Genomic DNA, 26,437 nt, shown 5'->3' with positions numbered 1-26,437 from the left:
GTCATATTGATACGTTTTTTTTTTTTTTTTAACTTTCAGAGTTAAATTAACTCTCAGGTTTTTGCAGTGTACTGCATCTTAGTCTTTGTTTTCTTAGCACTACTGTAGTAAATACACATTTCTTGTTCTGCATTATGGTTTCCCACCTTCTTCTATTTTATGCTCTATGAACTATTACCTTTTTGTCCAGTGTTCTTTTTGTGGATTTCTCGAGATTGAAAGGAGGGATTAGTTCCGCACAATGTCTTCACTTACAAAAAACAGTTTTATTGAGTACAGCACAACGTTTCGGTCCCACTGACCTTACTCAGGTGTCTGATGACACCCGTCTCATGTGATGATGCGGGACTTCTCCCTCCTTTCAGGTCAGTTTTTGTCTATGCACCTGTCGTTGTGCGAGAAGACTCTTTCTATTACGATTCCAAAAGATTAAAAGTAGAAATATGAAGCCCAGTGAACACAAACCACAACTTTATATAATGAAAAATTGACATCTCAGGATGGACACCAGTGATGCTGTACCTGAGTACATAACCATGAATGCAACTTAATAGCTTGTCTACATAGTTCACACTCGTTTTAATTTAGGTGAGGCTTAATGAGGCCTCATGTAAAGGAATGTTTGTTTCTTTTTTGTGGCTAAATAAAGTACGGTAATTAGGCAGTTAAAGGCAGTCGTGTGTCACCTCTGGTCTGAAGACATTTCCAGTGTGTAGGAGTTTGTTTCCAGTCTGTGTAGTAATTCTAAATCTAATTGGTCTGGTGATGGGAAGTGTGTGTGTGAGTGTGTGTGGGGGGTGTAGTGTCCTGTCCCAGTCCAGTTGATGGGTATAAAAGGCCAACAGGGCCAGGCTGACAGACAACAGTTGAAGAAGGAGCAACAACTTACAGAGAAGGTAATAACTATGGAGCTGTACATGTTCTTTATCTACCTACTGTATCTCACTGATTCTGTTTTTAGCATCCTGCATCTTTTTTTAATTTAATTTAAATACATGTTTTATTTGGGAAGAACAAGGCACAAGCATATGTGTACATATAATGATGTTATACTGTAGTCATAGTCATGTCTCTCTTCTGTGGCTTTTCTGTGTAAACATCGACTCAAATTAGTTTCCTCTCTTTGTTTCAAATCTCTTGCACTGCATTGTTGTCTGAAGTATTTGATTAAGATGATGATGATGGAGATGAAGATGTGGTCCTTGTTCCTGTTGGTTGGCCTGGCTGTGACCTTTGCTGCTGCCACTGCACCAGGTAACAAAATGCAGATACACGTAGTATTATTATTAACAAAGTTGCAAGGTACACAAAAACTAAATGACTATGAATGGAATATTAGTAAAGGTAACACTGTGTGTGCGGGTATAATCTCCAGATCAGTCCTGTAGGGGGCGCTGCAAAGAGTCATACAGGCGAGGTCGACTTTGTGAGTGTGACCCAAGCTGTACCCGCTACAAAACCTGCTGCCAGGACTACCAGACACACTGCGGTACAGTCCTTTCTAACACCAATATAACACTATTCTGCAGGGATGTAGTGTCTATTTAAAATATATTTAGTCTTACACACACAGTCTGTTTTTTTTATCAGCCAGAGGCATTGGCTGACGATATCACAATGAATAGCAGAACCTTTTTTCTTCTTCTCTCTCATCTATGACTCTCTTCATCCATTCCCTACAACCATGCCCCTCACACAGGTCAGAGGAAGAGGTCAGACAGTGCCAGTGAGGAATGGGTTGCAGGTAAAAGTATATGCAATATACTTCCATAGAACCTTTTTGGTTTTGCCTATCTGTACCAAATCTCAAAATGACTGGATGTGACTGTATGTAATTTGATGTCTTCAGATAAAAATCCTGGTCCATCCTACACCCAGAGAACAACGCCCCCAGCCCCTGGTGAGTAGTTAACTGTGCAGAGGCTAAGGTCAAAGGTCAAATAATGTTTTTGTTTATGAAGCTAAAGAACTCTTTTCAATTCCATATAGAACCTTTTTGGTTTTGCCTATCTGTACCAAATCTCAAAATGACTGTATGTGACTGTATGTAATTTGATGTCTTCAGTTAAAAATCCTGGTCCATCCTACACCAAGAGCACAACGCCCCCAGCCCCTGGTGAGTAGATAACTGAGCAGAGGCTAAGGTCAAATTACTGTTGACATGTATAGTCTTGCTATGGTAACATGTACCATTGCGTCTTTGTCAGAGGCCAAACTTGGACTAGGATCCTGCCCACAGTTTCCTGGTTCCAGAGGCCAGGGGTCATCAACCAATAACCCTTTGACTGACAGCTCCTCTGGCCTCCCTGCTGCATCACCCAGTTCTCATCTAGATGGTTAGGTTTTAATTTATTAAAGTCATACTGTGTTACTTTTTCAATTAAACAAGCTATTTTTGATATAATCTTGCACTGGTATATTTTTCACAATAACCATTACACATTAATGTGTTTTCGACAACTTCTCGCCATTAAACGCTATTTTTATTCCCGAGTGTCTGACCCGCCAAAATGACATAAGCACCGGATATACCGGAAATGTATTTATGTACTTTACAGTTAATAAATAAAAGTTTATGACAACTTCTTGTTACGTTCCAAAATATCCTCAGCACTGCTTCTTGAGTGGTACTTCCATATAGACAAATGCTGTAAGGACAACAGAGCTACCAGAGGCGTCACCAAAAAGACAATTAAAATGAATGTTACACAGTTTGACTTTAGATTTAATACACAATAGTTTTTCTTTGTGCCTAAAATGGAAAGGTCCACTAACCAGTGTCTTTATTTCGCCCTCTTCTCTTTGCTCCTGCCTTCTCCAGTCATCACCTCTAAACTTGTAAAGGGTCTGGTCAGCCTGTTGCCATTCATTATACCCCCCCCTTCCGACTGTGCTGCTCCGTCTCTGAGCAGCAGTGGTCCTGTCGGCCCCCCTGGTCCGGGAGATGCTGAAGTCCAACAGCTGTCGTCACAAGCACCAGGTCTTTATGGGAAACTATTTGGTGAGAGAGACATTCAATTTATCTTCATTTCAGTTCATTATATTTGAGTTTGTACATTTTCACTTTCAATTAGTGTATATATTTATTTTTAATGTCTTTATTTGATTTAAAAAAATATATATTAATCACATGCTTTTTCAAATTAAATCAAAATAGTTATTTGTATTCGTTCAATTCTTTTTTATTTTTTGTTGCTTCCAGGCCTTAATGCACCTCCAGGCTCCAGACCTAGTACTCTGCAGGACGCAGCCCAGGCTCTGGTAGCCCAGGCTTTGGAAGGCTTATTGGGGGCAGGCAGCCCACAGGGACCAGCAGCAGGTTGGAAAGCTAGATAAACTTTTAAGCACACCATTTACAGAGGATATAAAAAAAAACATATTTTCATATAAACTGCTTTAAGGCTAATATATATTGCAGCATGACAAAGATGACATACGGTATCTATACGTAACATAAATGTCGTACCACACAGTTGTATCAAGTATAAATTAGCCTTTAGTCCCACACCCCTTAATGACAAACAGGGATAATCATCACATACCTTCATATTATGGGCTTCAATCCAAACCACCACGTTTTTTAAAGCATTTCAAATTAAACAGATCCCACACATTTTTAAGAATGTGCTCTTTTGAGTAACGGCATAACTCTGGAGTCTGTGCATAGCTCAGTTTGTGTGTGTGTGCTCGCATGTTTCTAGGGTTGCCCCTTAGTAGTGACCTATGCAGCGATTCTCCCATTGATGGACTAACAGCGCTCAGCAACGGGACGATCCTGGTATTCAAAGGTAATTTGGAATTCCCCAAAAAATCCAATGAAAGTCTGACTACCATTTAATTACATGAGTTTATGGTGTGTGTTGCTATTCATGTGTCCATTCCAGGTAAGTTGTTCTGGTCAGTTGACCCACGCAGCCGCTCAGTTGGACCACCCCAGAATATAACCGATACTCTGGGCATCCCGTCTCCGATTGATACCCTCTTCACACGCTGTGACTGCCAGGGAAAGACCTACATTTTCAAGGTACAATGCTTGCTACCAGGCCAGCCGCTGCTGATCTACACTTCACCCCCCTCTGGCACCTACACTGTAAAATCCTGACACACACACACACACGTTTCACATTCCTTCTCTTTTCACTCCTTACCTGCACACCCCACCACTTCAGGGAGATCAGTACTGGCGTCTGGACAGTAACATGAAGGTAGAGCCAGGTTTCCCCCAGTCTCTGTCCTCTGGATTCTCTGGTCTGAAAGGACCCATCAGTGCAGCACTGAGTCAACCGGAAACCAAAGGCAAACCTGAGACCATCTTCTTCTTCAAGAAAGGTAAGAAAGATTAGATTAGCAAACTGGCAGCCAGGCAAGTATGGACGTAAAGTTGATAAATCAATGAATAGAAATAGAGTATAGAACATGTTTCCATTTATAGCAATGCTTTGCATCTGTGTCTAACACCTTAGAGGAATTAATCCATCCATGGGAGTGTTTGTTCAATATGCAGTAGCGTTGGTTATGTATCCATAGCAAAAAAGCATCATCCGTTTCCCCAATACAGTAGGTGGCTGTTGACACGGAATTTGGGCTCTCCATACAGTACTTCTATTTCTACGATATAAAGATATTTTGCATCAGCACCAGTCCATTTTATTGTTCTTTTCTCCCCTCTCTTTCTCACTCCTAGGAGACAACATGCAGAAGTTTGTTTTCCCCTCAGAGAGTACTCCCTCATGTAGTAATAAATCCCCCAAATCACCTTCGAAGAAGACTGGTGAGTAGCAGATGAGCAAGCGATGAAGCCATCTATTAGAACTATGACCCACATTTTGACTGTGCACTGGTCTTCATTTGCTTCAGACTTTTGTCTCCAAATGTGTGGCTAAGTAGAAATAATCTGGATACCATGTCCAGCTTATTCATTTTGTGTTCTTATTATCGGTTGACCTCCAGGAGCGCATCTAGGTGGAGAGATCAACCTTCATGTCTCTCTGAAAGGATTTCCTCTGCCGATCACCGCTGCTCTCTCCTTCCCCAACCCTAAGAAGAGTGACACATATGACCCCTACATCTTCTCAGGGAGTAAGAGCCTCTCATTATGGCAAAACAAAACATTCTCAAAGAACATTAAGAAAACGTTAAAGATGTAGCTTTCGGAAGACTGCGGTTTAATTAACAATACACAAGAACACACAAGTATGAATTTAAAAATAAGCATTTCATATAATATTCTAAACTTTCCATTGTCTTTCTCCAGGTCTGTTCTTCAGCATCAAGATTTCTGGTGACCTACCAGCTCTGGTGAAACCTGAAAGCTTTGCGGCCCAGGGCAGCGTCCCTCAGTCCCAATCTACCAAACCTGGCCAGATTGAACCCAAGCAACCCTATCCAATCAACTCCATCCAAGCCTGGCTTCAGTGCCCCTAAAACATCCACATAGGCTACAGTATAACTGGAATGGATTGAAAGGACACTTCTTAATGCATCATAGTGATACACAGAGTACACATATGACAGACATGAGAATTGTTTTGGACAGCATAAGCGTGAAAAATTAACCTTAAATAACTATCACTGGCTGATAAAGATTTATTTTATTCTAATTTGAATTGACATAGATGGGAAATTACCTTTCTATCCATTCTGTGTCGATTTTCTTTTGGCACGTGAGCAACACAATAAATCACCAATGCTTCTTGTTATTTCAACTTTATTATCTAATCAAAATTCTTAGCATAGCATAACACAGACCAAAAATGAACATTTGCTTGAGATTTCAAAACTATGAGGACTAACAATGAATTAACAATACAAATTACAGAACAACTGAAAAGTCTAACTGAAACAAAGAAAAGAAAACAAGAACCAAAATATCTTGTCAGCAAGATTACAAATGAGACAGAGCCAAGTCAAAGCTGATGAAATCATGACTAAGAGTGGCCTCCTCTGCCCATGGTTCCTCCTCTTCCTGCAAGAAGAGAGAGAAATTTAAATTATGACTTCCATCTCACAATTACCTTTGTGAAAATAATTCAAATATTATCCCAATACTAATGTAATGTGTACTTCTTTTGTTGTTGTATTTGCTGCTTTTCCGCTAATAAACATAATCATCACATTACAACTGCCTCCACCCTGTTCTATAAGTAGTGGATGGTTTTCTCCAGACAAAGGTGTGTCCAAGGATGATATATCCAAATGATTTTGGTGAAGCCAAAGCTTTAAAATGGTCACACTGGGATATCAATATAGGTATGGGTCCATAAAGACTGTCTCCCAACTTGCCATTTTTACTTGAAAGATTTTTCAGTTGTGTTTTTAAAGAAACTCAAGTGTACATCATGTAACAGTGTTGGATTTAACTGGGGAAAGAGAAGTCTGTCAATATAGCAGACATTCATCTTAGTGGATCTGGCCCATTACAGTGTTCTCCTCATGTGAACATAACAGTTAGCTTGTTAGCCTTTAAATAGCTCACCACTAGCTATCTGAACTGAGTAAAGGTACTTTGAAATGATGAAAACAAGACAACAGTGTTATGACATTTTAAAATCAAAATGGTTTTCTTTTCCGACAAAACTGCAGGTGTATTTAGGGTCAAACCTCTGCGGATGAGCGTAGTCCGGCCGTCCCCTCTTCGACCTCCCCCTCTAGCGGTCAGACCGCTTGACATGGGGCGACGCTGAGCAACACTACTGGTGTCTGGAGACAAAAAGCCAAAGATAGAGAGAAGAAGATATGCCGAGTGTGAGAAGAAACAACAACCACCTTTTATTTCATCTTCATACAATGACTTTTTCCTGTAAATGGAATATGTGGGAATATGAAAGGGAAAGGCTCTGTTGTCCGTTTTCAGATCTGTCATTATGAAGCCTGGGGGGGGGGGGTAAACGTTTCATTGTAGAGTTGCAGATGTTAATAATCATGCTACCCCAGTCCCGGCAGAGTAGTTCCAGACAAGCGGATTGAGTGGCCCTGCCTTTCCCTATTTAGGACTGACCGTGGGTAGCTACCTGGGACGTAAGTCGGGGCTTGATCAACCCTGGCTGGGTCACCTGGGAGAGGGTGTATGTTGCGAGACCCGAAACATCCTGACCCCAGGCTACAACACTGATGATACGTCCCAGGTGCATCCATGTGATTTTTTTTTGTTGTTATTGCTTCAAGAAGTAATGGTTGCTGATGGCACTATACAGATTGTAAGACATTACCAGGTTCCTGACTGGTAGATGGAAGTCCAGTGTCATCACCGGTCGACTCCATGTCTCCTGTCTGGCTGTCTAGAGAGGCCTCCGTACCAGGACTAGAGTACACAAGGGCACGCACACACACACACACAAGCAGTTGTAGAACATTATGTTATTAAATGTTAAGAGACCACCTGATGGCTTTCTGTGCATCTTAAGATTTGGATAAGACAAAATAATTTGCTCTCAATCTCACTCATGTAATTAAAGCACACATTCATTACAACCCTGACTGGTCTACTCACCCCTCCCGGTCCATGAACACCTCATCTCCATCGTCCGTGGAGCCTGCCATCCCGCTGGAGGCAGTCACCATGGGAACAGACTGGGAAGCCATGTTGTCACTGCTGTCTGTAGGTAGAGACTCTGTGAAGACCGTCACTGACAGAGAGAGAAAGACCGTAAGTCTGGCAAAACGTGTTTGACATAATGGATCTTTTGGTGATTGATCTTGATCAGAATGAAAGCAACATCATCATATATATTGGTTATTTATCTTGATCACTGTGTGCATTTCTGGAACATCTATCAAGGGTGCTTTCGTAAAATGACTGAGACTGTCACACTCTGAGTGCTTTCTTGTTGTTTGGATATTCAGGGTACCTGTTCGGAAATTCAGAGCACTACACCCTAGACTGGGAGTGCACAGAGCTCACACCAGATGCAACAGATGGAGATCCCAGTTACGTGAATGAATGCACCCATTTTTTACTATTTTTAAAACATTTTCAAATAGTTCAAATAGCCAATCTACAAGCTCACAACGTGTCGATGTAGATCGGCTAGTTGAACTATTTGAAAATGTTTTTAAAAATAGTAAAACATGGCAAAGAAGTTTAGGGATAATGGGTAAGGCACCGGCAAAAATAGGGCCCTGTGTGTTTTACCTGGTGCAGCAACCTGTAGAGGTGTGGTTGGGACACTCCTTCCTCCTCCATCCTCATCATGAGCAGCGAGGAACAGAGGAGACTCATACATGCCTAGACCTGAACACACGCACACAAACACACAGCTTCAGCAGAGGAGTGATAGTCTTGTGTTGATTGGTCAGCTGCTGTATATTCTCTATGGCTGATTCAGTAGCTGACCATTCACGCAACCTAAAGCTGTGTATTCACAACGGTTTATACGGCAGCTGACCAATAAGTGTAGTTTAAGTGTCAAGGTGGGCAAAATGGGCAGAGCAGGTGACCCCTCTGCATAAGTCACTATATCAAACTAGTACAAATGTCAGCCGCCAAACACGGCTGCTTCAGTAGTGTGGTGCAATTCATGACCGAGGAGACACTGGACTTTTATCCGGGCACAAAAGAGCAAAAACACAGCACGGAAAACAGTGACGTTAAGGCCATGTAATGCGATGCTGGCAGATAGCAATACCTGCCAACTCCTCCCCACACTGTCGGGGGAAGTCCAGTGGGACTGCAATTTCATTCAGTTAGATATTGTTCAAGTTATTCTTTATCCACACAGCAGATTTTAACAGAACCTCCAACAAGTAGCCAGTGAACATAACAGGTGTGATGAGGACTAACAAACTTTGTGGATTCAGCCTTTCACTCAGGGTGCCATTTCTGCCAAGAGAAAAGCTCCTGACCTATGGGCCACGTGGCTCTTGTACCGTTGGTTTAGAAGGCTACTTATACGGGCAAGTTGCCTCCAAAGGCATTTCAAAGATCCTCTGCGTCCAATTAACTAGAGCTGCCTGGCCAGAAGCGTCATCATTTGAATTATCAATAATAATTAATATGCATTATGGAAACCTTTTGGGCCTACTTTAACAGAACTGAATACAACTTTATATTAGTGATGGGATTAGTGATTATTGCTGGGATAATTATTTTTTGCCAGACCCAAGGGGTCAGGCTTACATGAGGCTTTGTATCTGTTTTCTCCATACATGGGCATGGTCACTTTGTCCTCCGGCCCCAGCCAAAAAAGTCTGTCCCCCCCCTTTCGTCCATACATGGGCCATACAGAGGTCCCATAAAAGGGACCTCTGAATTTCGTCCCCCTTTCGTCTTCCTTTTTCCTTTCGGAATTTATTCTGGGTCTGGCAGAACCAGGTCTGCTGGTCTTTTTTGAAGATACAAATATTGATTGAAAAGGGCCCCATCTATTTTCTACAGCGACGTTTAACACATTGAGTGCCATAAACGGTCCGGACCGTTTTTGAGAATCCATGCGTCATGTGCCATAAACGGTCCGGATCGTTTTTGGCCCATTTTTTTTCCTTATACGTGGGGCCCTCTAACGAAACTTTGGGATCATCCGGAAGTGAGCCGTTTTCGATCGGTGATCACTCTGCAATGGAGGATCGTGTTAGAAATATTATTGTTCCAGGCGTTAGTCGGCACCCTCCGCCGTCTCGCACGCACGCTTTGTTTACATGCACTTCCGCGTCGGGGCTTCTACAGCACGAAACCTATCAACGTAAGTGGATGGAAGATATGCAGGCACTGAACGTACCCTATTTTAATAAACCTCTGGCACACAACGTGTTAAGAGGAATTTCTGACTTTGAGAGAATTTAATTGATCTGCTGAGATTAGATACTCAACATTCTGAGGCTGTGTACTGTAGATGGGTACTGTGCTTTAACAGAGATAGCCAATGACCAGGATAAATTCAATATGGAAAAACACATTCTGTAGCAGGGGAGAATACGTAACTTCAATTTCTGAAGCAAAGACTTATGCGGTATAAGTGTTTGTTTATAGGTAAGCTCCAGGTGGTGGTTCTCTTTGTGATCTCAAATTCTGAGTTTATTTCAAGATAACAGTTATCAGCAAGATTATTTTTATCTTGCTGAAATACTTCCATGATCAATGTGTCTTGCACCTTCCATGTATCTTCAAAATATACAATACAATGGAAAAAGCATGGCTGGCATTGTCCCACATAGTAAGGATAGAAAAGAGACCACTGCCACCATGGAGAACAGTCTTTCATTCGACTGTTTTGTGCACAGCAGTGTAAATGAACTTGAACTTGAACCAAATAGAAATGAAGGAAGAAATGAAAAAAAAAAAAGGGGAAAAAAGACTGAAACCTTCCAAACAAATAATCTTTGCTAATAGCAGCAGCTTAAAAGAAGAAGTCTTAAATGTAAAATAAATGTAAAAAAATGAATCATATGTTCTGTGTCATCCTATCGGGAACCCAATGCTCTTTCTTTCAGGCTGGTACAGATAGTAAAATAAATTACCATAAATTATGGATCTCTTAAGTTTGTTCAGTTAGCCCCTCATCTCTCCCCCTGTGCGTGTTGTGTGTGTGTGTGTGTGTGTGTGTGTGTGTGTGTGTGTGTGTGTGTGTGTGTGTGTGTGTGTGTGTGTTCTCTCGTCACCACACTAAAGTCCTTCATCCCATGCTCAGGATGCGGTCGATGTGTTGGTCAGGGAAGATGTCGTACAACTCCCTCTTCAACTCCGACGTCTCTCCTGTCGAACACTGGGGTGAGGGTGCGGGTGAGGGTGAGCGCCGGGGTGGGTACAATGTGGGACTATCAGGGCCCGCGGGACCGAGTGGGGAGTTTGAAAATAACCTGCTGATCTGGGCTGTTGGTAATGTTGCTGCTGGAAGGACGGATGGTGGCTCAAAGGGGGAGGGTTGGTGGAGTTTTGTCTGCCGTCTTTGCGTAGGAAGTCCTTTAGGTCAGGGCCATGTTGACCCAGTGGGTCGTCAGGGATCATAAAATGGTCCTCCGCAAATGTAAATGGGAGTAGTCTCTCTCGGATGATTTTTTTCCAGCCTTCCGAAGTGTTGACCAAGTCTCTTAGGTTGTCGTTGGTTACGATTACCCCGCCTGTTCTTTCTGCCAGGTGGAGCAGGAACCTGTCATCGTGTGAGGATATCCTCCGACCACAGACCTCTCTGGAGGGAGTGAAGGAGAGCAGTCCCAGGTCTTCTAACTGGTTCAAAAAAACTTTATCTATAGTGACTCGATCTCTTTTTTGCCGCCATTGAGGAACAAAGACAGTGATCTCTCTGTGGCCACGTCTCCAAAATGCCTCCACTGCCAGAGCAATACCTCGACAGGAGAAGAACCGATGAAGGCCGTGAGCCATGGCCACATTGCTGCCATCTATGATGATGTGTCTGAGGTCTGGACGTCCTGGCTCGTCTGGCAGGGTCAGTGTGTACGGCATCTTGAGCGACTGAGAGAAACGGGCCAGACCTGTTATCGTGGGTGTTGGGGGCTCACTGGAATCACAGCGCTTCGTTTCCTCATCAATTGCTAACAATTTATCCAGTACGATGGAGGGGTCTTCTGTTTGCCCAGCTTCCCTTATGACTTTCTCTACCACTTCCTGTTTGTAGCCCATATTTTGGAAGAAATTAACCAAAAAGTTTAAGTTGGTTTCTGGGCTTTCTGTCATCACTTCTTCACAGCGCTTCGTTTCCTCATTAATTGCTAACAATTTATCCAGTATGATGGAGGGGTCTTCTGTTTGCCCAGCTTCCCTTATGCCCTGCTCCACCACCTCCTGTTGGTAGCCCATGTCACTGAAGAATTTGAAACTGTCATTAGAAGCCCCCTCGCTCGAGTCCAGTGTGATCCCACCAACGACTGTGTTGGCTTTCGAACAGGAGAGGGATGTTGAACTGCAGGGGGTATTAGACCTGCAGCTGCTACTGGTCCCCCTACTTTCTCTCTCCTTCCTCTCTTGCTCCCCCCGTCTCTCCAGTGAGTCATCCCTACGCTCCGGAGAGTACTGTCTCTTTGTGTCCCGGGTTTCACTCCTAGATGAGCGCCGCTTGTGCGAGGGACGAGTCCCGCTCAGGAGGACCATGTCGGGGCCTATGCCTATCCCGCCACTTGCTCTACTTGCTCCACACCCAGTCTTTGCCCAAGAAGCACCCCCAGACGCATTCTCAAGGCTGGTGTCTAGGATCCGGTTAGAGAGCTCTGTATGCAAACCTGGTGTCTGGGTCAGGGTGTGTGTGTGTGTGGTAGTGGGGCTCTGTGCCAAAGCTAGCAACTCTTCCTTTAGGGTGCTGGGTAGCAATAAGAGTTCCATGGTGTACTTGTCAGCTCTTTCCTCCACAAAGGATTTGAAAGCTTGCTTCACTGCCATTTGCATGTCGCTGGGCAGAAACCTATTCTCATGAAAGAGTGCAACAAACTGCTGGACTCTGCTCTGGGCCATCACTACAGGTTCAGCCCGGCCTGTGAGTCGCAGGAGGCCCGGTTCATGCACCACAACTTTGGCACCGGTGTCTAGCAGGAGTCTGTCCAGGAAGAGGCCACGAGCACCAGCAAAGATGCAGTGCATCTCCAACGGGTAGCGTTCCTTCATCTGTAGCTCTGGCTCACACAGGCCCGTCACATACTCCTTTGCCTTTGAAACGTCATCTTTGTTTCCTTTAAGCTGTAGCCATATGTGTTGTGGTGTTTCGCCTCCGTGCGGGAAATAATAATAGTCGCGAATCGCAAAAGCTACCTTGAAAACGCGTTCTACTTGCGCCTTGTCGGTTTTGAGCGTGTTTTGATTGCCTTCCAGCACCACAAATTCATCCACGATGGGGGTCTCTTGTAGCTTGCAGCAGGATGAAGTGAGTCTGCTGGTCGGCTGTTCAGTGTAGTCCAATGTTGACATTTTGTTTTCCCAGTCACTGTAGACGATAGCGTTTTATTTTAACCTTCGGCGTTAGTATCTCTTCCTTTCTTCATTTCCCCATTTGGTAGGGTTTTCTTGGATCGCCACTGTTTAATTAACCCGCAAACCATACGTTTAATGTATACATTAACATGAGATTTGCTCTGATGTCACAGCACTGGCGTCATCGCAAATCTGACAAATACATCCCTCTGTGTTTGCCAGACCCAAGGGGTCGGCCTACATGTGGCTTTGTCAACCTTTCGTCCATACGGTACATGGGCATGTCAGTTTTTTGTCCCCCTTTCGTCCATACATGGGCAAAGAAAGTAACCCTTTCGTCCATACATGGGCATGTCAGTTTTTTGTCCCCCTTTCGTCCATACACGGGCATAGAAGGGACCTCGCATGACACGTCATGCGAAGTCTGGCCGTTCAGATTTCAACCACTAGGGGTCTGGCAGTACCAGGTCTCCTGGTTCCCTTGTTTATTGTGATTTGATGTCTGTTTTTGTTGCTTGGTTATGTTTTATTATGCTAAATTACTGTATGTCTTTTAATGTGTTAACTGTGTTTTACTGCAGGTGTCATGATGTGCATGTTGTATTGTGTCTAGACCATACCGCCTTGCGAGGCCAGTTGTCCAAGGTCAGAGTGAGAGGCGGAGGTCTGAGGCAGCAGGTCTTCAGGAGGTCCGAACCGGAACCTGGTAGACAGACCTGGTACCTGAGGAGAACTGAGGAGATATAAGAAACTAATTAGAGAGTCTGACGTTAAGTTAAAGGGTCTACACCATGAATTTTAACTTTTTCTTCATTTTTGTGTGTTTTTGGTCTCCCCCACCTCTCTTCTGTTCCAACAAATACCCGACTTCGAGCATGCAGGCTTTCATAGGCTATCTGTGGTTTTTATGTAAATTGGTCTGAAAACAGTCCGTCAGATTTGTTCCCCCACCCTACGTCACGTCTGGGAACAATTCCTCCCGTTTTTCAGTTCTAACAAAAAAAAAAAAATCCCAAAAAAAAAAAACATTTTTTTTTTTCATTTTTTTCTGTTTTTTAAATTTTTTCTTATTTTTTTTTTTTACTTTTTCCACACAGAACCAGGACATAACATGCATACAAACTGGCTCCATAGCGCCCCGTGCCAAACAGGACAATGTGGTATTGCAGGTGAAAGTGCTTTATGAGCCAGAGAGAAGTTAGTTGGAATGAGTATATCTGAGGCTTGATTTAGGCTCAAACCTTTTGAAAAACGTTTGAGGGACATAAACAATATGATATCAAATATTATTATTATTTTTTAAATTCATGGTGTAGCTCCTTTAAGACTGTAGCAAAACTAAACGGGCTGACAAGTTTTACTGATTAAAATTGGACCTTGTTGAAATGTTTTATCTGTGCCCAGCAACTTTACCTGGGTAAATAAAGGACACATAAAGGACCATACCGATATAAATATGTCTATTCACAGTGCTTGCTCACATATCATACACAAACGTAGACCATTTTGTTCAAAGATACCAGAATACCAGAATATCTGAGTCTTGGTGTTGGCTAAACATCATTGCATTGATGTCATAGTGAACAATTTCTGTCTAGACTCACAAAAAATCAACAATAACAAAACAATGACTGAAATGAAGATGAAACAACCCACTGATACTTTGGAAAATGTTTGGCAGTAAATGTCAAATATACTGTGAGTCGTAGTTAATGGGATAGTATGATTGAATTGTTAACGTGTGTGCATATCTTACTGTATAGCTTCGGCGAAGCCATCAGTTCGGTGTGGGACCACTAGAGTGGGAGTACTGGGAACCATTCTGTCATCATCATCAAAGAAATGTTGCTGTAACACACACACACACACACACACACACACACACACACACACACACACACACACACACACACACACACACACACACACACACACACACACACACACACACACACACACACACACACACACACACACACACACACAAAAGGTGACATCCCAACAACAGCTAAAGATAAGGCTATGAGATTTTTAAACAATGTTCACAGCAACTACATTAATTTAATACATGCACACAGCTGACTCTCTCACCATGCTACCAATTCCAGGAGTTAGTTGTGGTCCTCTTCCAACAGATGGACGGCGCAGAGAGGACTGTCTCTGGATGGATGGACAGATAGACAGACAGACAATTTAAACCCTATCGGTGAAAGGTTTTAATCTATAATGTGTCACTACTGTGAGTCACCTCCACACTTTTTTCAGTTGGAATGTGATTTTTGTGAATCGACCTGGTTGTGTGACTCTCTTTAAGCCTAGACTAGGAGGAATAAATGCGATCAATAAGATGAACCTTTGTACTTACATACACCAATTTCAAACAGAGGCTGGCATTTGTGATATATATTTGTGTGTGTGAGTGCACCTCTACCTGTGTGTGTGGGGGTCCCAACTCTGGAGCGGAGGGCTGGATGTAGAGCCTCGGGGGGAGGGGGTGGGGGGGTCGACGGGGGGAATGGGGGAGACGAGGGGTGAGGGAGGAGGTGGGAGTGGGGGGGAGGTGGTGTGGGTCTCGTGGGGGGTCCGATTCTGAAGTAGTGCCACTGCTTCTCTCGCCTGAACAAATCAAACAGAAAATTATGACTGATTTATAAACTCTTCAAATAAAACAAAAGGTTAGAATAAATTAAAAATGTAATTCAAAAACTGAAATAAATAAATATATCATATTAACTCATTCACTGCCACTGACGTAATAAACGTAATTATTCCCGTTACCAATCCTGCCACTGACGTAAAAAACGTAATTTAATTAAAAAATAATCCGATCGCGGTAATCTGTTCCATAATTGCAGCCAGTTGAAAAAAGCATGTTTCACCAAAAAATACATGGTAAAAAAATAAGTACACAGGAGCCGAGATACAGGATTTTAAAGTAATAAGTTAACCAGGGAGTGAATGGAGCAGTAAATCATCTTTGGATAGTGATATTTCTGGTTCTGTGTGGAATTTAAAAATAAATAAATAATAATAATACTTTTATTTTGAAAAGACGGACATGTCCGTCTTTGGCGGTAAACGGGTGTATTTTAAAAGACGGACATGTCCGTTTTTGGCAGGTAATGTGTTAATGTACAGGAGTTCAATCTGGCAGAATTTGCCAGCTAACTAAATCAAAAGAATGTGTAGAACTGTAAAGCATTTTTCAATGTTTCATAACTGAAACAGTGAAAAACTAATGAAGACACAGAAAACTTAAAAGGTTTAAGTTTTAAAAAATTCTATTGAAATGAATAACACACTCATAAATGGTCCTCACCGCTGTGGGCGGAGTCAGGGGGTCTGTGGGTGGAGTCAGATGGTCTGTGGGTGGAGTCAGAGGACACGCCACAAAGGCTGTCCTCGTTGTCGTTAGCGGGTTCCGACGACTCGCCATCTTCGTTGTCCTCCTCTCCTCCCTCGTCGCCTGCCTCTCCGCTGCCCTCGTTGCTCTCCTCACCTTCCTCCATCCCTCCATCGCCACCCTCATTATCATCATCGTCATCATCTTCATCGTCCTCTTCTTTGTACTGAGGCACAGATGACAGGCCGGGATGTTAAATTCCAGTGAACAGGCACATAGAGCATGAAAACTGGGACATTCATATTATGGTATACATCTTTGACAGGTTCTACACTCAAGAGTATATAATCGTACTATGAATGAGCGAAATCTCTGGAAATTGTCCAGAACCGCCGATCCGACCGCTATGCCCATATATGGGACAGACCGACTTCAAACTTGGTATACGTATCAGCGAGGACCTGAGGGTGTGGTGGGCCGAGTGGGACGTCGGCCGGATCAAACATATCAATAAAACCATAAATTCCCATATATGTAGTTTGCTATTGTCATCAATAGGATGGCAGACTGGCCTGGACTCCATATTTGGGTATGCCTGACACGGAACTCCATATATGTGCATAAAAGGGACACAGAGAAACATACAGAAATCTATATGGGCATTAAAGGGACACAAGACGGGTACAAAGGGTGTTGCATAACCGGGTGGGGCGTGCATTTCCAAATTGCATCGTTCCCGAATAGGCCAAGAAAAGACAATACATTAGAACAGAACAGAAGGAAAGACAGTAGAACAGAATAGGAGAGAAAACAGTAGAACAGAATAGAAGACAATACAGCAGAACAAACGAAAAGAGAAGACAGCAGAACATAATAGAAGAAATGACAATACAGCGAAGAAGACAGTAGAAAAAACAGAAGAAACAATATAGTAGAACAGAAGAAAAGAGAACAACATTACAACATAACAGTACCTCTTCCTCTTCTTCATCTCCATCCTCCTCTCTCTCCTCTTCGTCTTTGCTCTCACGGCTCTCACTGTCTGTGTCAATCACGATGACATCACGTTCCTGCGGCGTCATTGGATCAGTGGGGACAGACTGGGACACGCCCCCTTCGTCATCCTCCTCATCCTCAGCAAGCAGCACCGGGAAGCTCTCCTCCGGCAGCTCCTAGACACAAATGACCATTATGTGGGTGAAGAGGAGAATGGGTGGGTATGCAGAGATGTGAGACTATTGAGGAAGGCCTTATGGGTTACCTCTACAGGGATACACTCACCTGACTATTGTCTGCTGAATCCTGTCTGTCCCTCTCCTCATCCAGGTCTCCTTCCATCCCCTCATCCTCCTCTTCCTGGAACACATGCACACGCACGCAGCCAAATTGAAATACAAACCGTAACTTTATCTAAATTATTGTATTTTCTTGGTGAAGGTGTGTCTGAAGTCTGTGTATGTGCAGTGATGTAGGAAATTTCTCCTGGTTGTATTAGCCAACCACATTCACGCTGTGGCCATTTTGCGCCTACGTCATACTTAACTCTCTCAGTGCCAAGCCACGAGTTATCCCGAGTTTTTTCTGAATGCCCTCAGTGCCAGAACAAAAAATCCAGAGTTTAAAAAAAAAAAAAAAACTTTTTTGGAAAAGAATGTTCAGAACCCAAGATATCGTTGCTGCTCGAAGAGTTGCTGCTCCATTCACTCCTTGTTTAACTTCTAACTGAAAAAGGCTGTATCTCGCTTCCTAAGCACTTTTTTTTTACTTAAAAAAATAATAAAAAAATGTTGGCACAGTATGAACATATTTTTTTATTTCATTGGCACTGAGAGAGTTAAGGGTGAGGAAACTCCACTGTGTGAATATGGTGGTCAATGAATGGATGATTACATTTTTGTGTCCAGTCATTATTCACACATGAAATAACAACAAAAAGGAATTCTGGTAGGTACAAACATATATCGAACCAAATCAATAATACACAAAGAACATTACACATGCAAATACATAGCAGTTGAATAAAGAATACAAGAATGATAACAGTAACCAAAAATACAAAGATGTATGCATATGTTCACATACAGTACACATACATACAGTGCAACTCACAGGTACAGCCTCCATATACAGTACGTACACACCTACTTTGTGTGTGTGTGTGTGTGTGTGTGTGTGTGTGTGTGTGTGTGCGCGCGCGCTCGCGTGTGTGTACTGTATACCTGTAGCGTTATCGTTTGTCGCAGCCGTAATTTCTTGGTGGAAGGAGGCCTGTCTAAGACCGTCTGAGAACTCTCTGCTCCGCCCTCATCCTCCTCTCTACCTCGCTTTGGTCCTGTTGACACACACACACACACACTTACATTTCAGCTCTACCATACCCAGGTGGAGAGTTTGGTCATCACAGATTTCATTGGACGCCATGTAGGGTCCACAGACTCGTTGCTAAGGAACAGGTAACTGTCAGCTGATCTATAGAAAGCTAGGCATCTTCAGGATGTTGACAACATTCCTTGTTACAATTTAGGCATTTAGTGGACACACTGTCATACACGGTCGGAGGATGAGACAGGCCACGGTCAAGTAATTAGAGTGCTAAGAAGACATGTGCTACAAAGTAACTACGATAACAAGTTGTGTCATTGGGACTCATTCACAAAAAATGTACTTGATTAAGACGATCAAAAGCATGTCACCCAAATTGGAATTTAAGGCGTTGTGCTTCTTGTTTCTTATTCTTTTTATATGCCTAAATATCTTATCTTCTCAATATTTCTGAAACTTAGTATTTACCTTGTTCAGTACCATATTGGCCTAAATATAAGAGGTTGTCTTGGGCCAATTCCACTGAACTCACCTGTTCCAATCAGAACAGAGGATGTGGAAGGCTGTTCTGCCTCCGTACTGGACCCTGCCTCCTGATTGGGTGCTTGCTGCTGGGTGGGTTGGACAAAGGCTGTAGCTTGGGAACTTGTTGGCAAAGCCAAGGAGGTGGGTGTGGTTCCGAGGCTGGGACTGGTGGAGTGCACGGTGCCACTAGCACTGATCAACGCTGCATACACACATTACATTCACATTATTTATACACATCCTTCAACAGCTGGTACAAATACTGGTGAGAAAGACGCATTACAGGAACAAACATAGACAGGTTCTAGTCTGGGATCTTGTCTAGTATAAATACATACTTATTCTAACAGATGTTTACAAATGCTTTACATTTTTTCTTCCCTGAACTCATCTCCCCTCTATCTCCCTTCCATCTCTTACCCTCCTGGCTGTCAGTCTGTGTGCTTGGCATGACAGTGGCAGTGGGTGTTAAGGACACAGTCGCTGGGGTAACCATGGGCCGGATGCTGGCACGGGGTGTGGCTTTGTTGCCAGGGGAAGGGCTTGGCTTGCTGCTAGGGGAGGGGCTTGGTTTGTTGCTGGGCGATGGTGTGCTAGTGGTGGGGCGGATGTTGGCCGTTGGAGGGTCAGACATACTGGAGCTAACGAAGACAAAAAGTTCACAATTAAAGTGTTGTCCACATCAATATAATTATAATCGTTTTAAATGTGTTTTTCTTTATTGTAAAAAGAAAAGAAACTCAAGTGGATGGCAGAGTAAGTCTATGGCAGAGTTCACACCACAACAATAAAAACAATGATAGTGGCGAACAAAATCGTTGGGATCACTTTCAGAGTGATTTGATGAATGATAGAACAGCCAATCAAAATCCATCAGAATTTACAGGGCAACTCAACTCATCACTCTCGTTCAACATGTTTAGAAACCTTACCGGTCAGTGAATGCTCACACCATTATCGTTTTATTTATAGATGTGGACGGCCCTCAAGGCTCAACTTATACTTTGTCACACGTTTAAATTCAACATAAAGAGACATATTCAAAAATAAAATGATGCAGGTTTTATTTTTTCAATTATTGCAACAGTCAACAGCCACCACGTAGCCACATTTATTATGTCTATTATCTGTCTGTCTGTGTATCTTTTACCTCCCTCTGTCTTGAGCGGGGCTTTTCAGAGACATCTGTCTCTGGTCGCCTGGTCTGGACTGATCCTACACACACACACACACACACACACACACACACACACACCTTTATGAACACTTAGTTTGAAGGCATGATGAGTATATCATTATGGCATGTTGACTGAAATGACAGTATTATGTCAGTATTAACCCATCAAGACCTGGAACTGTGTCATTTTTAGATTTGAGCTAAAAAGCATTATTTTACACTTTCGCTATTTGTAGATCTGCTATTTTTGAAAAATCTTGAAGATGTGTGCAAATCTTTGAATATATATATTTTCAAAGCGAACATTTTTAACTCAAATCTTTGCTTCTGGGGGTCCCTGGAACAAGATATTTTGATGGGGGTCCGCAGCCAAATACATACAATCTTGGGGGTCCTTGACATGAAAAAGATTGAGCACCACTGATATAGAAATTCACATTTCTCAACAGAATTCTGTTGAGATTTAGGAGACATGTAGAATCGGCTTCAGGTCTCAATGGGTTAAGTGATCTTATGAAGTACACTTAGTAAGCAGGGTTTCTTATTGGTGAATCACAGTGACATCAACTGCATACTGTATGGTGCTGCTGCTACCTTAGATGTACTCTGTTCCTGGGTTTCCTCTCTCGGCTCAGCATGCGAGTGTGTCTCCCTCAGTTCCCTAAGCTCTCTGTCCAGTCGGAGGAGTCGTCCTTCATACTGGGACTTCAGGGCACTTAATCGCACATCCTGCTCCTCCCTGTTCTGTTTCAACTCCTCTATCTCTTTAGACTGCTGCTCCTTGACACCTGGAAGAAGCCATCCAGATGTTCTTAAAGGGGAATACAATTACTAAATGTAACTAATATTTGTTAGTCTTAGCGCTGTGTGTTTTAACAAGTGTAATTTTTCAGATGGTTCTGGTTGATTTTGGTATTTTGTGTGTGTGTGTTAACTACATTAATTGTTCAGATGGTTGATTGAGTTTTGTGATTGAGTGTGAGAGAGAGAGAGAGATTTGTGATTGAGTGTGAGAGAGAGAGAGAGAGAGAACTCACTGTTCAGATGGCCGATTTTAGTCTTGGCTACGACTAAAATCTTCTTGGTCTTATCTTCTTTGTCAGCCATCTGCTGTCTGAGCTGCTCCTCTCTGCTGGTACGCTCCGACAGCTACATGACAACAACCATGTTAGAACTCTCTGGACAGGGTGGCTCTGCTCTAAACGAACATCTGACTTTGCTCAATGAAAATTAAGTAAAGTGAGAACAATCCAGTTGAGCCGGTACCATACAGTGGGAAAGTGCAATTATTTGTTATGCAAATGGGGCTAAAGTCAAAACCACTCTTCCAAAATAGATACTGGTTATATTCCCCAACCATTTCACACTATCCATAAATAAAGATGTACAATACCTCCTGTCTGAGTTTAGCCAGCTCCTCCTGTAGTGCCTTGTTAGCATCACTAGCACCGTTAGCATCACTGGCTGGGACTGGCTGGGAGCCCTGATCAGACTGGCTAGCTCGACTGGCTTCAAGGGCCTGGTTAGCTTCGGCCAACTGCTCCTGCAGACGGCTGATATCTGCTTCACGGTCGCCTACAGTCTGACACAGGGAGGAATGAGGTAGGGTGAAAGAGGATGAGAGAGAGATGTATGAGGGGAGTTCAATGAGAGAGCGGAGCATTGAGGAAATATGAGACGTAAGGCAATAAAACACTATATTTGCATGGGTTTCCTTACCTTCTGCAGGTTGTCATGTTCTCCCTGCAGCTCAGTCACCTATGAGAAGACAAATTATGCTATCATCATCATACACTAATTTAGAAAAGTGAAATTCCATGTTCGAACATCAACTACACCGAAACAAGCCAGATAAAGAACATTGTCAAAAACACAGAGCAGAGCCAGGCTCCGTTACCTTGCTCTCCGATTGGCTGAGTGAGGTCTTAAGGGTGGTGACTTCCTGGTTGTGATTCTGTTGACTGGATACTTGGCTCTGCTGTAGATCTTTCTGTTTGGCTAGGTTCTGCTGAAGGCCTTCCTTAGCCTGCTGGAGTTCCCTTTGGACTTGCTGGATCTGGTTCTGACGGGCCTGGGCAAGAGACTGGGACGATTTCAACTGGTTCTGCGCCTGGACATACAGGATAAGACAGATTAGACTTGGTTGTAATAAAAGATAGACAGACAGCTAAACTTTGTTGTATTTATTCTTGCTCAACACTATTAAGGATTACAGCGACAAAACCATAGCTTTAGCACAGACCCAACAACCCAGAGACCTTCTGACCACAGAGTGGGAGAATAATGTCAATCGATTCTGGAAGTAGAAAGATTACGGCATGCTATGTTGAATTTACAGACAGTAGTGTAGTACATTTGTTACCTGCAGCGTTTGGGTCTTTGTCTGTTGAAGTTCTTTCTGACTCTGCGTCAGCTGGTTCTGATTCTGCTGGAGTTGGGTCTGTGTTTGAGTCAGCTGAGACTGGACCTACAGAGTAAAGACACCATGTTAAAGCAGTAGGTAACATACAAGTAGGACAGCAACTAAAATATAATTTTCCTAATTCATTAATCTATGATTTTAAATTATCAGTGGTGGTTGGACACACTCTCCAACAGAGAAATGTTGACCAGTGCTGTATCAAGATGGCTTCCCCCACTGAGAAGCGTGGGTCGTATTTCATTGTTGAATTTCATGGTTGCACCAGCATTACACTACCATATTTTTGGGTTAAAAACGTTTTTTTGTTCAAAAGGTTCTATATTAGAGTGTTTGTTCAGTAGCAGAGGTCTCCCTGTCTCTCCAGCTCTTTAACACATTGAGTGCCATAAACGGTCAGGACCGTTTTTGAGAATCCATGTGTCATGTCATGTGCCATAAACGGTCCGGACCGTTTTTGGCCCATTTTGGTTTAATACGTGGGGCCCACGTGCCCACGCGCTCTAACGAAACTTTGGGATCATCCAAGGAGTCTCTGAGAAGGAGAGGCCGTATGTGGATCACCAAAAATCCTTCCGGTCGGCCGCTCCAATGTTAACTCCTTGACTAAAAGCTTAACCCATTGAGACCTGGAACTGTGTCATTTTTAGATTTGAGCTAAAAAGCATTATTTTACACTTTGGGCTATTCAAAAATAGCAGATATACAAGCTCATAGCGCGGCACCGAGTGCCGCGCTACGAGCTTATAGATCTGCTATTTTTGAAAATTTGTGAAAATGTGTGCAAATCTTCTGAATATATATATTTTTAAAGCGAACATCTTTAACTCAAATCTTTGCTTCTGGGGGGTCCCTGGAACAACATATTTTGATGGGGGTCCGCGGCCAAATACATATCATTTTGGGGGTCCTTGACATGAAAAAGATTGAGCACCACTGATATAGAAACATACGTTTTTCAGAATACTGTTGGGATTTAGGAGACATGTAGAATCGGCTTCAGGTCTCAATGGGTTAATATCTCCATTTCTTTTTAACGTGGTGGAAGTGAGACGTTTTCGATCAGGTGGGTGGCCAAATTTCTGCCAATCAGGAGAGAGTACCTTTATCAGCTTAGAATTTCCAGTTCCCATTTTTTCTGCTTGTTTCTTTGTGCCATCACTTCCAATATTCTCACTTGTTTATCCTTTATCCTGTATGAGTTCTCTCTCCAGATCGGATGACATTGGTATCCCGCCCTTTAAATACATTTTCTGCTTTCTAAAAAAGCTGGAGAGACTGAGCAAACACTCTATAGCAATGATCACTATCAGAATATAGAGCTATTTAACACTTATTTAAAAAAAAAAAGTATTCATCTTTATTCACTTCAGTAAATAATATGTTCATACTCATGTTTCTTAGTCATTCGATGCAATTTTCATTCTGATGGATACTGTGGATGTTAAGGACTGCATTTTTACGATCCATCTTTATGTTTTCCATTAGGTTAGTACCTGTGTTAGCTGGCTCTGGTTCTGTGCCTGCTGGGATTGGACTTCCTGGAGCTGCTGCTTTGACTGTTGGCTCTCCTTCCGTGCTTCCTCTAATTCCTGCTTGGACTTCTGGGCCTGGAGGGAAGTGGGAGGTACAGTAGGAGAGAATGACTTAAGGACTCAATCAAAAGCCACTGTTAAAGAACATACTACTTCTAATAATAGTAGCCTAACAAAAAATACCTTTCTTGTATAGAACATTTTGAAAGCACGGTTTACAAAGAACTTTAACACTAAAATATGAGGAAGCAGAAGCACCATACAACAAAACTAGAATAAGTGAAATGGCTAGTTACCTCCTCCTGTTTTTTCTGCACATCCTCTTTATTCTTGGTGAGGTCCTCTTTGGCTTTGCTGAGCTCCTCCTTGACCTGTATTAACTCCTGCTGCACCTCCTGGCTCGGACCCGCCTCACTTCCTGACTTGGCTGCAGTTTCCTCAACCAGCTACAGAACACAGACATGCACAGCTCATCACAATCAGACAATAATCTATAAAGCGTTTTTTTTGTGCCTGTGCCCCTGGGGCCACACGTGGACCCTGGTGTGACTATTGTCACGGCAGACCCCTGAACAGTGTTTGCGCCAAGCTTGGTGCAAATTGGAGCAACAGTGTGGCTGGGGCCCCTGATGTGATTTAATGAACACACTCATACACCATCACTCAGTCCCACCTTGTCATGCTGAACTTTGAGCTCCTCATACTGGGTCTTGTAGCGCCGTGCAATCTTCTTGACCTGTGCGATTGTCTTGTTCTTCTCCAGGAGGTCATTGGTTATAGTCTCCAGCTCTTTCTTCACGTTGTCTCTCTCTGAGGTCAGCTTGGCTATAGAGTCTCTGAGACCCTGCAGCTGAGACTGAGCCAAGTTGCTGCTGGCATGGGACCTAAAAAACAGACCAGAACTCATTATTTATTAAGTCATTTCTATTAACAGCCTCTCTCTTCCCTGTGCAATCTGTAGCCATGGACAGAAAGTGTGCAGTTTGACAGCGGAGCACTGGTGTTGTGCCAATGTGCGCTTATGCTATATCATACATCTTAAAGTGTCATTTTTTCCCCTCAATCTTTCCCCCCCCTTTTCTTCCAATTTGATCGTAATGCCAATACTCAATTTCCCCCACACGTGTAATCCCTGTCACTGCAAACCCCTACAGTTGGTCATATGGGACGGTGTAGACGAGCATGTCTCCTCCTATACACATGAAGTCGCCAGCCACTTCTTTTCATCTGGCAATGAGTAGATTCACAGGAAGGCGTAGGAACACGCCATCTCACCTAGTTCTTCTCCCTACTGGTGCAACGACAGAGATCACCCTCCCCTGCCAGCTTCCCACCCTCAAATATGTCCACTTGTGTCGTTTGAGTGCCCTGCCAAGTCAGATGCACTGGCGGTTTCAAACCCCTAGGTGGGCAGTAAAATGTACCCTTTCCGAATATATTACCTGGCCAGTTCAGTCTTAAGCTTAGCAGATTCTTCAGCTAGCTGTGTGATGCGTTTCTGCTGCGCTTCTTTCTCATTGGTGAGTTTCTGTTTCTCCTCAACATCACTGTCCTTCTGTTGGCTCACAAGTTGCTGTAGGGATATGAACACACACACACACACACACACACACACACACACACACACACACCAAGTGTTAGTCTTTCAAAGGAGAAATACAGAGACGCACGTACACGCACACATGCGCACACATGCGCGTGCACACACACACACACACACACACACACACACACTTTCTTACCTGAGCCCTGGTCTTCCATCGTTTGAGGTCCTCCTCCAGGAGTCTGTTGTCAGCCTGCAGAGAGCCGTTCTTCTCCGTCAGTACATTCAGAGACCGCTGCAGTGGGCTGATGTCTGACTGGAGTTTAGTCAGCTGGCCAGACACAGACACAGATTCTGTCAGCTACAGAGAACTCAGGAAATCTGAGACATCAGGTAATGTTGGACAGCAACCCAACCCAATATGAACCACTAATTCAGGCCATCAATTTAGGGTACCACTATATGAGGCCAACAGAGCTCACAGGTAATTTGTGCCATCTTGTATTTTTAAAACATTCATGTGTTCACTCTATATTTATGTTTTGTTTGGCTTTGTTTTTCTACAGCTTCACCCAACTGATGGCTGCTTATAGACGGTTATGATGAGCACTTGGGGTGAAAACAGTTAGGGGTAAGGGTCTTGCTCAGGGACAGACTGTACTGCACTAATGGTCATAAATTGTAGTACTTTATTATAGTGCATTTTTTTTCTTTTAAGCCATT

The 26,437-nt window shown here is 43.1% G+C and overlaps 2 protein-coding genes and 1 pseudogene across 3 annotated transcripts in view; 1 reads left to right on the top strand and 2 right to left on the bottom strand.

Moving 5' to 3' along the window:
- Positions 1-781: 781 nt before the first annotated feature.
- On the top strand, positions 782-5,509 carry prg4a (proteoglycan 4a). The gene is made up of 15 exons (XM_084056878.1): positions 782-896; positions 1,161-1,254; positions 1,376-1,489; positions 1,700-1,744; positions 1,850-1,900; positions 2,066-2,116; positions 2,208-2,336; positions 2,822-3,001; positions 3,203-3,319; positions 3,702-3,788; positions 3,885-4,024; positions 4,170-4,329; positions 4,685-4,771; positions 4,951-5,079; positions 5,255-5,509. Exons 1-15 carry the CDS (start codon positions 825-827, stop codon positions 5,422-5,424), a joined length of 1,626 nt encoding a protein of 541 aa, XP_083913004.1. The 5' UTR covers positions 782-824; the 3' UTR covers positions 5,425-5,509.
- A 200-nt stretch (positions 5,510-5,709) lies between these two features.
- Positions 5,710-26,437, bottom strand: part of LOC311046335 (nucleoprotein TPR-like) — a 39,213-nt gene continuing 18,485 nt past the window's right edge. Inside the window, exons 29-55 of the mRNA XM_084058571.1 lie at positions 25,914-26,045; positions 25,614-25,744; positions 24,845-25,055; positions 24,468-24,617; positions 24,133-24,246; positions 22,580-22,684; positions 22,115-22,327; positions 21,937-21,975; positions 21,611-21,799; positions 21,255-21,366; positions 20,812-21,005; positions 20,191-20,255; positions 19,461-19,681; positions 19,048-19,242; positions 18,413-18,525; positions 17,475-17,549; positions 17,168-17,365; positions 16,170-16,419; positions 15,282-15,466; positions 14,942-15,010; positions 14,607-14,698; positions 13,471-13,583; positions 8,132-8,230; positions 7,490-7,625; positions 7,209-7,300; positions 6,601-6,699; positions 5,710-5,965 (exon numbers count right to left, since the gene is read on the bottom strand). Coding sequence (XP_083914697.1) covers positions 5,928-5,965; positions 6,601-6,699; positions 7,209-7,300; positions 7,490-7,625; positions 8,132-8,230; positions 13,471-13,583; positions 14,607-14,698; positions 14,942-15,010; positions 15,282-15,466; positions 16,170-16,419; positions 17,168-17,365; positions 17,475-17,549; positions 18,413-18,525; positions 19,048-19,242; positions 19,461-19,681; positions 20,191-20,255; positions 20,812-21,005; positions 21,255-21,366; positions 21,611-21,799; positions 21,937-21,975; positions 22,115-22,327; positions 22,580-22,684; positions 24,133-24,246; positions 24,468-24,617; positions 24,845-25,055; positions 25,614-25,744; positions 25,914-26,045 — 3,630 coding nt within the window. The 3' untranslated portion in view covers positions 5,710-5,927. The remainder of the gene's footprint in view (positions 5,966-6,600; positions 6,700-7,208; positions 7,301-7,489; positions 7,626-8,131; positions 8,231-13,470; positions 13,584-14,606; positions 14,699-14,941; positions 15,011-15,281; positions 15,467-16,169; positions 16,420-17,167; positions 17,366-17,474; positions 17,550-18,412; positions 18,526-19,047; positions 19,243-19,460; positions 19,682-20,190; positions 20,256-20,811; positions 21,006-21,254; positions 21,367-21,610; positions 21,800-21,936; positions 21,976-22,114; positions 22,328-22,579; positions 22,685-24,132; positions 24,247-24,467; positions 24,618-24,844; positions 25,056-25,613; positions 25,745-25,913; positions 26,046-26,437) is intronic.
- On the bottom strand, positions 9,399-13,042 carry LOC311046336 (NEDD4-binding protein 1-like; annotated as a pseudogene). Its single transcript has one exon. The product of its transcript is annotated as an NEDD4-binding protein 1-like (transcript).

The sequence above is a fragment of the Gymnoscopelus microlampas genome (assembly GCF_963454915.1).
Source record: "Gymnoscopelus microlampas genome assembly, chromosome: 5".
Taxonomy (NCBI): domain Eukaryota; kingdom Metazoa; phylum Chordata; class Actinopteri; order Myctophiformes; family Myctophidae; genus Gymnoscopelus; species Gymnoscopelus microlampas.
Note: the sequence above shows the minus strand (reverse complement) of the source record. Positions and strands in the feature narration are given on the sequence as shown.

Excerpts from the sequence above, each read along its gene's own strand:
- prg4a (XM_084056878.1), top strand. The coding sequence starts at position 825 with ATGGGTATAAAAGGCCAACAGGGCCAGGCTGACAGACAACAGTTGAAG. Across the intron at positions 1,255-1,375 it reads TGCTGCTGCCACTGCACCAG|ATCAGTCCTGTAGGGGGCGC; the intron begins GTAACAAAATGC and ends TATAATCTCCAG. Across the intron at positions 1,745-1,849 it reads CAGTGAGGAATGGGTTGCAG|ATAAAAATCCTGGTCCATCC; the intron begins GTAAAAGTATAT and ends TGATGTCTTCAG.